The sequence below is a fragment of the Helianthus annuus genome, chromosome 15, assembly GCF_002127325.2.
Source record: "Helianthus annuus cultivar XRQ/B chromosome 15, HanXRQr2.0-SUNRISE, whole genome shotgun sequence".
NCBI lineage: Eukaryota > Viridiplantae > Streptophyta > Magnoliopsida > Asterales > Asteraceae > Helianthus > Helianthus annuus.
The window spans coordinates 70,463,124-70,476,924 of NC_035447.2; the positions used below are offsets into that span (position 1 = coordinate 70,463,124).

At 36.3% G+C, this 13,801-nt stretch overlaps 2 protein-coding genes and 1 long non-coding RNA gene across 3 annotated transcripts; 2 read left to right on the plus strand and 1 right to left on the minus strand.

Annotated features, from left to right (window-relative positions):
• The first annotated feature begins 788 nt into the window (after nt 1-788).
• Nucleotides 789-3,132, plus strand: LOC110871758. The gene is made up of 2 exons (XR_004880927.1): nt 789-1,184; nt 1,257-3,132. It is a non-coding gene; the product is annotated as an uncharacterized LOC110871758 (long non-coding RNA).
• Nucleotides 3,133-6,542: 3,410 nt separating this feature from the next.
• On the plus strand, nt 6,543-7,454 carry LOC110869410. The gene has a single exon (XM_022118666.2). It carries the CDS (start codon nt 6,579-6,581, stop codon nt 7,137-7,139), a length of 561 nt encoding a protein of 186 aa, XP_021974358.1. The 5' UTR covers nt 6,543-6,578; the 3' UTR covers nt 7,140-7,454.
• Nucleotides 7,455-9,783: 2,329 nt separating this feature from the next.
• LOC110871759 (AB hydrolase superfamily protein YfhM) lies at nt 9,784-12,062 on the minus strand. The gene is made up of 4 exons (XM_022120489.2): nt 11,708-12,062; nt 10,854-11,018; nt 10,526-10,761; nt 9,784-10,268 (listed from the first exon to the last, which is right to left on the minus strand). The coding sequence occupies exons 1-4, from the start codon at nt 11,993-11,995 to the stop codon at nt 10,004-10,006; spliced, it is 954 nt and encodes a 317-aa protein (XP_021976181.1). The 5' UTR covers nt 11,996-12,062; the 3' UTR covers nt 9,784-10,003.
• Nucleotides 12,063-13,801: the final 1,739 nt, after the last annotated feature.

Here is a 13,801-nt window from a genome sequence, read left to right on the forward strand (position 1 = left end):
AGGATTTTGTATGAAAATTAGAATGATAGATGTTCTTATAGGATATCTTGTACAACTATAAACTTTCCTCTTGAAGAGGAATTAGATAGGGTCATGTTGTAGTAATCAGACGATTTTTTTAAGGATCCCAAAAAAACCCATGGCGACGATGATTGTGTTAGAAACCAGATTTCTCATATGTATTACATTCATTTGGGTCTTTGTTGCGTATGCGGCCAAGGGATGTTTTGCTAAACGGGAAGTGGGTTATAGTCGTAAAGATATCCGACCAGGTGAGTTTTTTGCTACAAAGTGAGTGATATAGTGTATGGTGAGATATGTGGCCTCCCATGAGGCGTAAGTGAAGTCATCTATGTGGCATAACTGCATAAGTGGTGTCGGGTAATAAACATTCACATTGAGATTGGTCTGTTGCATAAGCGGAAACAATGCAATGATAATGATGGACTGCTTTTGCACTTCATCGCCTTGGTGTTATGGACACCTATGTTCTTCGACACATACGAGTAACCCTACGTGGATGGTGAACAACCTCATGGTTGAACTTTGATTGTAAAAAAAAATGTTAAGATTAAACCATCAAGACAAAAGATAATATATATTTTATCAAACAATTAGAAAAAATAAGATGTGTTTCACACACATGAGAAAGATACAATGTGATAAGAAAGAGTGAAGAGACGCCGGAACATCACCAAACGGAATCACCAAGGTATAAGTGGTATAGGTAAATATCACATGATGTGGTGAGCGATAAAGATAATAACATAAACATGATAAGATCAAAATACGAATAAATGTACAACATAATAACTTCTTGACTTGTATTTGCATTTGCATTCGGGTGAGGTTCATACTTCAAAATTGTCCAGGCCCAAGTAATCTGCCCTAACTAGCTAGCTGCTGGGCTGAGTACTTGAGCCCAACAAACTAAAAAGGCGATTTATTTAAAGTAACATTCATACGTCGTCGTTCTGCTCTCTGTAAACCCTAGAATTCTCCACAATCCAAAATCAAAATATGTCAGACCACATACCCTTCGAAATCCAGTCGGAAATCATGAAGACGCTTCCTCTAAAATCGTTGATTCGATTCCAATCGGTCTGCAAATCATGGAAGTCTCGGATCCACAGCTCTGATTTCATTGCACATTATACTGGCCAGCAGCAACATCTGCTTGTAAGGTATAAAAATCCAGATGATTTTAAGTTAGAATATGTTTCATTGGTTGATGATGATAGTTTCCCCCAACACAGAGTTTGTGTGACTGTTCCCCCATTGGTTAACGACCTTGAAAATCATGTGATCTTAGTCGGCAGCTCTCACGGCTTGCTGTGTTTCCAACGTCGTCATCCGCCCAGAGACAGGGCTGTTATTTGGAATCCTAGTATTAGAAAAGCGGTTGCTGTCGATGTGCCTCATGTGACAGATTTGAACGCATATCGAACCGCTCTAGGGTTTGGGGTTTGTCGTGAGTAGGCCTGTAAACGAACCGAACGTTCAGCGAACAGTTCGTGAACCGTTCCGCGGGAAGTTCGTTTATGTTCGTTCGTTTAATAAACGAACGAACATGAACAAGAAATTTCGTTCAATTAGTTAAATGAACGAACATGAACAGTGGTCTCGTTCGTTCGATTGTGTTCGTGGACGTTCGGTAAGGTGTTCGTGAACATGTTCATGAACATTCATTGATTTGCGTTCGTTTATGTTCGTATGTTTGTGTTTTAATTGAAGATCTTTGTACTTTTTTATATTTTATTTGTACTTTTCATATTATTAAACTTCTATATATTTTATTACCCTAACAATTAAACTAGGAAACCCACTTTCACCTTGTTTATGCATTATTTCTCTTTCATTTCTTATTATTTACATCGGCGAATACGATCGACCTCCGTTCCACAATAAGGGATTCAAGTTCGAGTGCTACTCTCTGGGCTATCTATCTTTATCCTTTGTCGCGTTCTCCAAATTTATTTGTGTTTGTTTGTGTTCGTGAACCGTTCGCGAACACGAACATAAAATCTCGTTCGGTAAGTGTTCATGAACCGTTCGTGAACACATTTATTTCCTTAACGAACGAACACAGACAAGGCCTTGTTCGTGTTCGTTCGGTTCGTTTACAGCCCTAGTCGTGAGACTACAAACCCTAAGATTGTCACCGTCACACGTTCTGAAAGTTTAAACCCTTGGCAAGTTGAGGTGTTTACTTTAAGCACAAGGGCTTGGAGAAGTCCATATAGCACCAATCTCCCGAGTAACAGTTAATTTTTTTTGGGTTACCGGTAGTTGTAGATGGATGTCTTTATTGGCTTACTTGGGATTATGCTACATTTACGACTTGTGGTTTGATTATCTCGTTTGATATGACAAGTGAAGAGTTTGGAGAAGTAAACCTTCCGGATGGTTTAGCCCACCATGAATGTAGTTTGTCCATGGATAAGCTAAGGGAGTCCCTTGTTGTGGTTGAAGTCTGTCATGAGGCCAATAAACGAGTTTACCATGTATGGATGATAGTGGATGGTGTTCCAAAATCGTTTCAGAAGCTCTACACTATCAGTACTCACCCACCAAATGTATTAATACGTGTAGTGGGATTTCGGAAGACAGGTGAACCATTAATTGTGTTGCAAACTCATCTTGGCTCCGCTAACAACATACTTGCTGCCTATGAACCCTACTCCAACATACTTGCTGCCTATGAACCCTACTCTAAATCCATCAATAATCTTGGGATTAATGAAAGAAAGACTATTTATTATAATGTGTATTCCTACATGGAAACGCTAATTCTTCTTTGATTCGCCTGTTATTACATTTATGAAAAAAGGTAATGGCCAAATAGCAAAGTGGATGGTTAAGGACGGAAGGCTTTTGAAGCATACAAGCAGGTTATAATATTTTTTTCATATTTTTTTTTTGTTAATTATTCATATTAGCAAAGTTAGTATTTGTCCATTGTTCCAAGATTATTGTCGTTTTTGTAATTATGTGAATCATTTATAATTCATCCTGTGTTCAAGATAAGGTTTGGTACTTTTCTTATGGTAAAACTTCCAGCCATTATGATCTTTGTTCATGGGAGTACATGATTCTTGAAATCAATTGGTAGGCCGTTGGAGCCTTGATCCACTTGTGCTTTTTTGATGATTTTATTATTATTCATAATAGATTCAATAGTAGAGGCAAACATTTAATAGTAGAGCCTTGATCCACTTGTGCTTTTTTGATGATTTCTTTCTTTCTGATCTAACTATGTTTATAAGGACACTGCAAATGTTTATATTTGTAGAACCATAGTATGTCTGCCTTTTATTTTGATATCTTTTAGTCATCGTGGTCGGTCCACTTGGATCAAAGGGGGTGGGATCATTCATGGTTCAGGAGACATAAGGAGGCCAAAATACATTGATTGGGTAGTCATCTTTCATTTATTTTGCTCCTTAGAAACTCTTGTTCATCCACTGTTGGTTTTATTTGATGTTAGGAAAATGTCTAAGTATGAAATTACTTATGGTATATTGTTCAGGTCACATGTTATCCCTTTTGACCAATTCAACGGCTTTTAGATGCATTTTAGGATGTTGACATCTCATGGGGAGCATTAACTTCCTCCCCCACGTTTACATTTTTTAGCGCCATACAATGGCCAAGGAAGCCGGTTTTAGTCGGTTTTTTGCTTTGGCTAATTTATTTTCGGTTGCCATCTTTAACGAACTCGTATGTCAAATTAAAAGCCCCAAAACACATTATTTTGTTGACAAAAATGCCCTTTTGCTAGGAATTTCACTTGTCATTGAACATGATCTCTCAGAGGAGACACATTCCATGGTGCGTGAGGTAATTAAATCATGTAGGACGCAATGGATTATGTATGAAAAGTAGAATAATAGATGTTCCTTATAGGATATCTTGTACAACTTTAACTTTCCTCTTGAAGAGGAATTAGATAGGTTCATGTTATAGTCTTATTAACAACACTGACCAACATTATATATTTTCATTTGATTCTTAACGCATTCAAACACTTGTGATCTTATATTGACTTTTTTATTTTTTTAGTCCAAATCTTTGCGATAGCTTAGTTTACATGCACGCTTAGTTATTTATTTTTTTAATCTAAATACAATGGCATAGATGTGCCATTTTGTTCTTGTGTTTTTTAGTGTTTCAAACATCCGTGTGCAAGTGCAAAACATGTGTATGCACGTGTGTGGTAAAGTGTGTGTTTTGCGATCCTAACACAGGTGTAGTCTGGTTCACCAAATATTTTTAAAGGAACTGGAATTTGGAATTAATTGAATGAAGTTGGAATGTGTAGAAACTTATATGACAAAAGTACCCTTGAATACATCTTCATCACTTGAACTCACGTCTCGAAACCCAACCATTTTCTTCTTCTTGAATACCCACCATTCTAATACCCAAATCAAATATCGCAATTATGGTCGTCACTTGCGTCTGGGTTGAATCGTTCATCGTTGACTTCAATCTTTCGATTTCTGGGTTTAATCAATTTATAGGTTCAATGAAAGTTGAACACTGGAAATAAATCTATTGAATGCCTTTGTAAATTATGATATTCCACTTCTCCATAAATGAATCCGTTTAATTCTTTCAGTAGCTTTTGTTTTTATTGAATCATTTGTTTTCTTATTACTTTTGTGGAATCACTTTTGTTTTACAGAATCATCTCAGAGTTTTATTAATTTATTGGTTTCAAGTGATGATGAAACCCATTTGTGGATTTATTATTTTACTAGGTTAGCTACCCGTGTGATACACGGAGTTGAGTTTTAAAAACGTTGCAATAAAAAAAACTCTTGTCAATTTTAACCCAAAAAAAAGTCGACCCTTGAATTTATTCTAATCTTGCGAAAAATGATTTTTACGCCCAAAAGATCTATTAAAATGTCGAACCTGCATTGTTAATGAATTTAAAACACTATATTTATTTACATGTGTAATTCTATTATATGTAACAGGCCAAAACATAGGAATTAAATGGAAAGGGTAAAAAATTAAATTAAAATGAATTACAACCCGTCACAATTTTTTATTAACAAATTCCATTAAAAGAAAGAACCTAGGGGACTAGCAAAAACTAACAACATTACATAATTACATCGTTAATAAGAAAATTATTCCACCTTGACCAATCTAAATTACCAAACTTCGACCTACACTTTAACGATAAAAAAAGACTCTTCTTTAATTTTGTCCACTAAGGTCCTCACAGGTATGATGTTATTAAACGCCTTTGAAATCCACCACAAAGTCGAAAAAATAACATCATCAATCACCATCTTCCAATTCTTTGACCCGTACTGATCCCGGCTGAGAAGGACCATTTAGTTGACTGAGGCGAAGACTGAAGCGATATCCACACCAGAATACGCCACAAGACCATGCACATGAAAAGGCATGAAACGAGCAGTTGATCAACAGTTTCCTGTGAACACCCACACCTCCAGCAGAAATCACTATCAACGTGCACCACCCGAACAGCCAGCGCCTCCTTTGACGGGATCTTGTTGAGCAAAGCACGCCAGACAAAATAATTTATCTTTGGCAAGATCCACCTGTTCCAACCAAAGACAAAATAATTTATCTTGCTGCAAACTGCACATTTTTTCCATCACAACCTTCCTGTCAGGGGCGGAACCAGAGGGGGGTCAAGAGGGTCCGTTGACCCTCCGGTCACCGGAAATTTTTGAATTTTTATTTATAAATTTTGAGTTTTTGAAGAACAAACTTAGAGATGGACCCCCTAATTTGAACCAGTATAGAATATAAGCTTATGATGACCCCCTAACTAAATCGTTCTGGTTCCGCCACTGCTTCCTGTAACAGGCCACGGAAAAACTGTCCCTCTCCCCATTTGCCCGTCTCGATATGTCTTTATCCCCATTAAGCTGTCTTCATGAAAGCCTCATTAGTTCCCCGATTTGTCCCCACTCTGAATTACTACACGGATCCCTCCTCCAAGGCTAAACACCTGGTAGTTATATTCCTGGATTTCTTTATATTCTTTTAACTTAAAAAAGGCTAAACACCTAGCAGTTTTTGGTAGCTTTAATAGCAGTTTTGAGTGTTCTTTATATGTAAAAAAGCCCAAAAGTAACTTATATTTTTTTTTTCAAATCCTAAAACAATAGCAAAACACAACCACTGTAATGCTAAATGTCACTTTATAGACTATAAAGTATAAAACTTGTGTTAGGATAGGAGACCAGTTCGTAAAGACCATTTGAAATTAATGATTGTCATACTGTTTAACTCAAAGAAATACATGATGTTCAAGATAATGATTATTTAACGAAAAAAATCTAAAAACAAACTAGTTGATTATTTAACCAAAAACTCTAAAAAGAATCTACTTGAGAGCACAGAGGAAATCAACAATCCATTTTTTTTCTCTTCATGAAGTACGTCTTACAATATACTTGCTATAAAGGAACACAATGTTCTTTTTGAATTTTAATAACTTATAAGTCAATGAGACATACCCACATTAATAGGTAGGAGTCTTGATCCACTTATGCTTTTTGATTCTTTATCTCAATTTGGAAGATTAAATGGTTTTTGATGATTTTGTACAAAAGGATGGGGAGATAGATAATGACGTTGCCCATCGTATACAAGCTGGCTGGTGTAGGTGGAGAGCAGCCGCTGGGGTTTTGTGTGACAGGAGGTTCCCAACTAAATTAAAGGGAAAATTTTATAAGGTTGCAGTTAGACCTGCTATGTTATATGGAACAGATTGTTGGGCTATCAAAAAGACGCAGACACGCAAGATGGAGGTGGCAGAAATGAGGATGTTACGGTGGATGTGTGGGCACACAAGGCTAGAGCGTATGAGAAATGAGGTTTTTAGGGAAAGGCTAGCGGTGGCTAGTATATCGAGTAAGATTAAGGAGGGGAGATTGAGATGGTTTGGGCATGTGAAGAGGAGGCCATTGACGGCAACGGTTAGAGTAGTAGACACCCTTTGTGTGGAGGGTAGGAGGAGTAGAGGAAGGCCCAAACTAACTTGGGAGGAGCGGATTAGGCAAGATTTGCTAGAGTTGCACCTTTCTGAGGACATGGTCCAGGATAGGAGTTCGTGGAGACGTAGGATTAAGGTTAAAGATTTTTAGGAGAGAGTAATGAGGTGTCTGAGATTTTTGGGTTAGGGGTAAAAAAAAAAAAAAATTCTACTTTTCGGGTGGACCTTACATGTGTTTATCATCTTGTGTGTATGTGTGTGTGTGTATATATATATATATTGCTTTAGGGACTATAGTTGTGTCTATTCTACTATATTAGTCGGTTACCACTTATTCTGTGATTGGTAGATTTCTATTGCTATATCTGTAGTTTTGCATTGTTTGCTTGATGTTTAGTTTCGAGCCGGGGGTCTTTTTGGAAGCAGCCTCTTTATCCATATGGATAGAGGTAAGGTTTGTCTACATCCCACCCTTCCCAGACCCCGCCAATAGCTTTGTTATTTGTGGGACTTGCTGGGTATTTTTGTTGTTGTTGTTGTTAAATGTTCTGATCTAACTATACATTTTTTTTATACACTTCATTTTCCTTACTTAGTCTTCACTCTCTACATGTTTAATGTAGTAAATGTTTTTTTAGTGAATTTCATAGAGCCAGAGATGAGGTGCTCTATAAAGCGTGGGGTAGTGATCTGGCAGTACAGGCTTCCTGTTACCTTGTATATTCAGTTTGTGTCTACTTGGATTTTGTGTTTTGTTTTTACTCTATAGTTAATCTGGTTCACTTGTGCTGATCATCGGAACAAGGACAGACCAGCCCAAGACTTATAGGACGTTATATACCACTGCAAATGTTTATATTTGTAGAACCATATCTTGGGCTGGAAACCATTTTGTACAAAATATTGTGTCTGCCTTTTATTTTGATATTTTTGATTCATCATGGTCCATTTGCATCAAGGGGTTTGTGGTCATCGGGAGAGGAAGTGGAAGATGAGGAAATTATTTGGCCCTTCAAGTTCTAAAACAGTTTGCCCATCACCAAAATACATCCGTTCATCATCATAAAAATACGCGGGTTCTAGACCACCTTTGGCTACCATCACCAAACGACCCTAAATCAATACATCTGGGAGAGCTTTTATTGATCAAAAATATCAATTGATGATAAAACGTGGAATGTTCGAAGACCTGATGATGTTCGATGCCCCCTTTTCGGTTTTGTTCTATTTTTTTGTTCAGCGTCTTGTGTCTTGCTGGGTGTAGGATGAATGATCAGCAAAGCACTGGACATTTTCCGTACAGTTTGTCAAGGCCATTGTTTTTAGTCTTTAATAAGCGAACAAACTCCAAGGCATTACTCGTGGATAAATTTCATGTAGAATAAAAACAAATAGTTTGACTTTAAAAAGAATTTAGTTATTATATGGTGAACAAATTCCATGTAGAATTCTTGATTTTGAACTTAATAGTTTGACTTTGAAAAGAATTTAGAAGAAGTTAGTTTTTTTTAACATCAAATGCCATATGCGAATTGAACTTAATTCTTGACTTTGAAAGCTAATATTTTTTCTGAAGTTAGTATTCGATTTGAAGGTTTTGATGTTGAAGGCAGATGCAAATTGAATGGTGTTGAAGGCTGATGCAAATGTGCAGGTTCAGTGATGCGATGATGTTGAAGGTTGATGCGATTTGAAGGTTTAGATTTTTTATTGTGCGATGTTGAAGATGGGGATCCCATCATTGAATAACATCCTATTTTAAAGAACCGGATGAAAATGACAAGATTTTTAAACCTAAGGGACTCACAGGGGAAAAATAGAATTGGATGAAAGTGGCACACTACAAGGACGGAAATGACAGTTTACTCTAAACAAAATCATTGCAAAAATAATAAATGTTATATGATAATTAAGATATTTTGCAATAGGTCAACCCGGATACATTTTTTTCCACCAACTTTTGTCATTGTCTATTCTCCATTCAACTCTGCCCTTTTGTTTTAGGTCAAAGTTCTAAAACAATTTCCATTCATTTAGTGCGATTTTTCCTTTCATCTTCTGATAAAAGTCTACTTTGATCAACCTCTCCTCGTTTCCGTTCTCTTTGTTTCTGTAGTCTTCGTTCTCAGGAAAGCGCCCAAAAGCAACGAGGGGGAACGGAACATAATTTCAATTCCTTTTAGAATCCATTCCAATACCATTTAAAATTCATTCCAATACGCTACTAAATCTCATTTAGAAGGGAATCTAACTGGGCCCAGATGTATCTTTCCAAACTTCAAACAGAAAACAACTGGGCTGAAACCCAAACTGCCGCGCAATCCAAGAAATACACAATCAACATCAAAAGATGACAATAGAAATTTGTTGACGATAAAAATTTGTTGTTTCAATTCGTGTGATTATTGACAATAGAAATTTGTTGTTTCAGTTTTTATCGTAAGTTGTTTCCGGATCGTTTTGAATAAAGTGCAGTTCTGGATCTGCAGTATTCTAGCTTTGTGGTTTCATTCTGATCAAGTTGATTTAACTCTGTTCTCATTGCATCTTCTACAGCCTTTTGATCGTTTAATATTCTGTTACGTCCTCTTTTGAAAGTTCAGATTAAGATATCAAGAGACCTTGCAAGTGTAAGTTTAGGTGTAATACATTGTTGTTAAAAAAAGACATCAAGAGAAATGATATATCTTTAACAACATAGCAATAAAAATTAGGATTTTTTACATAACATGACGGGATAAGTAAGAATAAAGAAACGATAAGAAAGAGTGCATAGATGCCACAACATCAATAAATGTATAACATGACATGATAATACGATTATGATATGATAAAAGAAGAAAACAGGCCAGTTTGTTTATTGTTACACAAACAAGTTCTGTATTTTATTGATGACATAATTCAAATGTGTATTACATTAAGTTCTATATTTAATTATTACTAAAAGATAATAAAAACAAGTTTCAGTCTTTTAGATTCATCCATATGTCGATTCAAACCCGAGATCTTTACTCACTAATGTTTGTGGCAATTGAGAAAGTTGAGGATGAGTTGGTTAACCTGGTCGGGAAATTGTTCATGAACGAAATGCGATCCTTCAGCAATATATATGGTTTCCAAGTTGGGTACGTATTTCTTCACCTCGCCGCTCCTTATATATTCTGCGGTTCCAGGTAACCCAAACACAAAATCTTTCTCGCCCATGATCAATAGTGTTGGAGCTTCTACTTTCAGATCTTTTGGAGCTTGTTTTGACACTTCAACTTTGCTATTTAAAATCCTACAACAATTAACGTAAACGGGTCAAAGGTCAAACAGTTAAAAAGTCACCCACAGTGTACCAGAACTTCTCTTGATGATAGGTTTGATAATGACAGTTTTTTCTTTAAAACATGTCTACTATGTTACTTATGTATGACATTTAAAGAAAGTGTTGGCAGGTCAACGGTCAACCCAACCCATTTGACTGGACACCATTTTGACCCGTTATCCAACCTCTGCCCATTTTGCCACCTACATGATATGTTCGATAATGACCTGTAAGGAACTTGAAGTGGAGTTTGAAATCCGGACTTCTGATACAAATCCCCATATACCGCAAGGTCATCCTCTGTGAACCAAGAGGGTAGAGGAGTCGACGGGTCAACCAAATCCATTATCTCTTGGTTTTCATTGGCTATCGGTATCTCACTTCTAGAGAAAATAATGTAAATGTTCTTCACCACTGTTTTAACATCAAACCGGCCAAAATCAGCTTCAGCTCTTCCAGGTTCCTGTAAATGTATGCTATTTAAGCCATCCTTGATGTAGTGGGAATATGAGCACACGACCCATATGGAATGTAATACGGATATGCAAAATGTACCTTCCAGCGGTTAATGTAGTAGCCTTCGGGGAGGGCTTGATGAGCCCGGGAACCAGGGGGCCTAAAAGCCACACCGAGCGATACAATAGCTGCAACTTTCTGTGGGTTGAAAAGGGCGAATGTGTAGCCAACCATTGATCCAAAATCTTTACCAATAACAAACACCTAACAATGTTCACACAAACATATCCTTAGTATGTATCATTATGTGACTACGTCAACAAAATTAAAAAGCAGACTGGTACAGACTTTAAAATAACAAGATAAATGACGGGTTTTTTCGATTGATTATTTTTTAATTCTAATACGCACAGGCATCTCGAAATATTACCATAAAAGTAATTTGGGAGTAGGGGTGTAAAGCCGTAAACAAGTTAAGCTGCTCATGAGTTAGTCGAGATCGATTCGCTAAAAGATCAATTTGAGTTGAGCTTAACGAGCCCGAACCTAAAAAAAGCTTGTTTAATAAACAAGCCTGAGCTCAAGCTTCACTTATCGAGCTCGAGTTGTCTCACAAGGATGAGCCCATGATTTATATAGTAACAATATAATAACATAATTAAATAATAGATATATGAATAGTTATATAAATTAATTAAGAAACAATACACAAGCCCAAGCCCAAGCCCGAGACCGAGCTTGGAAAACTACTCATGAGCTTAACTCGAGCTTAAGAAATAAAGCCAGACTCGAGCTATCGTAGGTTAAATGAACCAAGCTCGAGCCTTGACGAGCTCGGGGTCTACTCAGTAATTCATTGATCTAACAGTCACATAAACATTCCACCTATTCCAACAAATTCATAATATATCACCACAATCTCAATATAACTAATCAACCAAAGATCACCATACCTTAGAAATATTGAGATAATCCAAAATGGACGCAGTATCTTTGACAAAATCAAAAAAAGAGGTCTTCTCGGGTTCTTCAGGGATATCAGATAACCCGTATCCTCTGTAATCGGGTACAATGGCTCTGAAACCGGCGTTTGCGACCGCGATCATTTGGTGGCGCCACGTGTACCATATCTCCGGGAATCCGTGGAGGAAAATCACTGCTGGTGAGGACTCTGATCCGATCTCGGCTACGTGGAGATTGAGCCCGTTGACTTCAATGAAGTTGTGTTTGATTTGATCCATTTTGTTTTTTGAAGTTTCAAGTGATTGTTATTATAATATACTGGTGTAATGTTAGTTACTTGTTGACCAACCAACGTTTATTTTTCTAAAACGGTACCTGCAAAAAAACAATTTTTTTTTTTTAAATAAACTTCATTAAAACACACCACCGACTCAAACGGACAAAAGGTCAAACAACAAAATAACACCCCCGACCTAAACGGGCAAAGAGTCGACAATTACAATATATACAATGGGTATTTACACCAATCCACCCAACTAATATAATTACTGGGAGTTCTATTTCTAACCCACCCATAACCCTTCGCTTTAACCTCCCCTAAAATATCTTGTGGACTTCATCTAAACTGCTTGAAAACCAATTCATTTCTTCCTTTCCAGATACACCAACACGAAATCATCATCAAACCTTGAATGATACTCTTTGCTTTTTTACCTAGACCGCGTGAAATTGTGTATCTCCATAATGTCTTTGAAGTCGAAAGCATGTATCTACCAAAAAAAACCAACTAATTAACCGTTTACACGTTCAGACGCGTCGCAATTATCTAATTATTTATTCTAAAGTTCCACAAAATTATGTGATAGAATAAACACTCGTGAAGAACGTGAGAATATTTTGAAGTTTGAATCATTAATTTATACCTTAATTCATATGCATACCCAGGGTAGGGGTGTGTACGGTTCGGTTCGATTCGGTTCGGTTATTAGTATTATCCGTAACCGTAACCATAATCGAAGTCATCGATTAATCGGTTCGGTTAATTCAATTAATTTGTTGGTTTTCAGTTCGGTTCAGTTAATTTTCCGTTAATAATCAATTCAAACAAGGGCTAAAATTTTTGCTTAAGAATACATGTAACGGAGGTATAAATACATGAAATAGATATATAAATACATGAAATTGATTAATAAATAAATGAAATGGCGGTATAAATGCATGAAATATAGATTTAAATACATGAAATGGAGGTATAAATAAATGAAAATTGAGGTATTCTTACATGAAATGAAAGTATAAAACATAAAATACATGAAATGGAGGTATAAAAGCTAGAAATTTATAAAAAAAAAAAAAATAAATGGTTCAGTTCGGTTAATTTCGGTTAACCTATGGTAAGAAAAATATATCCGATAACCGACTTTCAGTTAATTCGGTTTCGGTTAATTTCGGTTCGGTTTTGTCAGTTTTCGGTTTCGGTTATTGCACACCCCTAACTCTGGGTGTTCACGATTCAGATTCAAACTATAAAATCGTCTAAATTGGTCATCGGTTTAGTTTTAAAATCATTCTTTTTAAACTTTCTGTCGGTCGAGTTTAAAAACGTGATGAACGGTTTAATTTGCAGTTATACCCAAAACTGGTTGTATAAAACCTGACCGGAGCATGAACTTCCATCAGAATTCTTACGGTCCGCAACTCGTAAGAGTTCTCATGATCTATTTAACTATTTATACTATATATCATGTTTAATTAAAATAAACCTAAAATGGTACAAAAGTTTCGAGAAAAACTTTCTGGTAATGTAAAGTTATTTTATTTGAACTTGTAGCCATACAAGTTCTTACCATTCTTGCAACCACTTTAAGGTTGTAATTTATCTTTCTCTAGTAAAAAAATATTTAGGTCCACCACTGAATCTAAAGAATCTATACTACTATAAAACCAAGAACCAAACCGATTGTAGCCTAAAAGTCTAAAACAATCAAAATCAAGTTTTTTTTTTTTCTTTTTTTTCACACTTCTATCAAGTTCTTTTATGTTACCAAAAAAGGGGCCCGTAAGGTACAAGTTCAAATGCATGA

Excerpts from the sequence above, each read along its gene's own strand:
- LOC110871759 (XM_022120489.2), bottom strand. The coding sequence starts at position 11,995 with ATGGATCAAATCAAACACAACTTCATTGAAGTCAACGGGCTCAATCTC. Across the intron at positions 11,019-11,707 it reads ATTATCTCAATATTTCTAAG|GTGTTTGTTATTGGTAAAGA; the intron begins GTATGGTGATCT and ends GAACATTGTTAG. Across the intron at positions 10,269-10,525 it reads CCACTTCAAGTTCCTTACAG|GATTTTAAATAGCAAAGTTG; the intron begins GTCATTATCGAA and ends TAATTGTTGTAG.
- LOC110869410 (XM_022118666.2), top strand. The coding sequence starts at position 6,579 with ATGGTTTTTGATGATTTTGTACAAAAGGATGGGGAGATAGATAATGAC.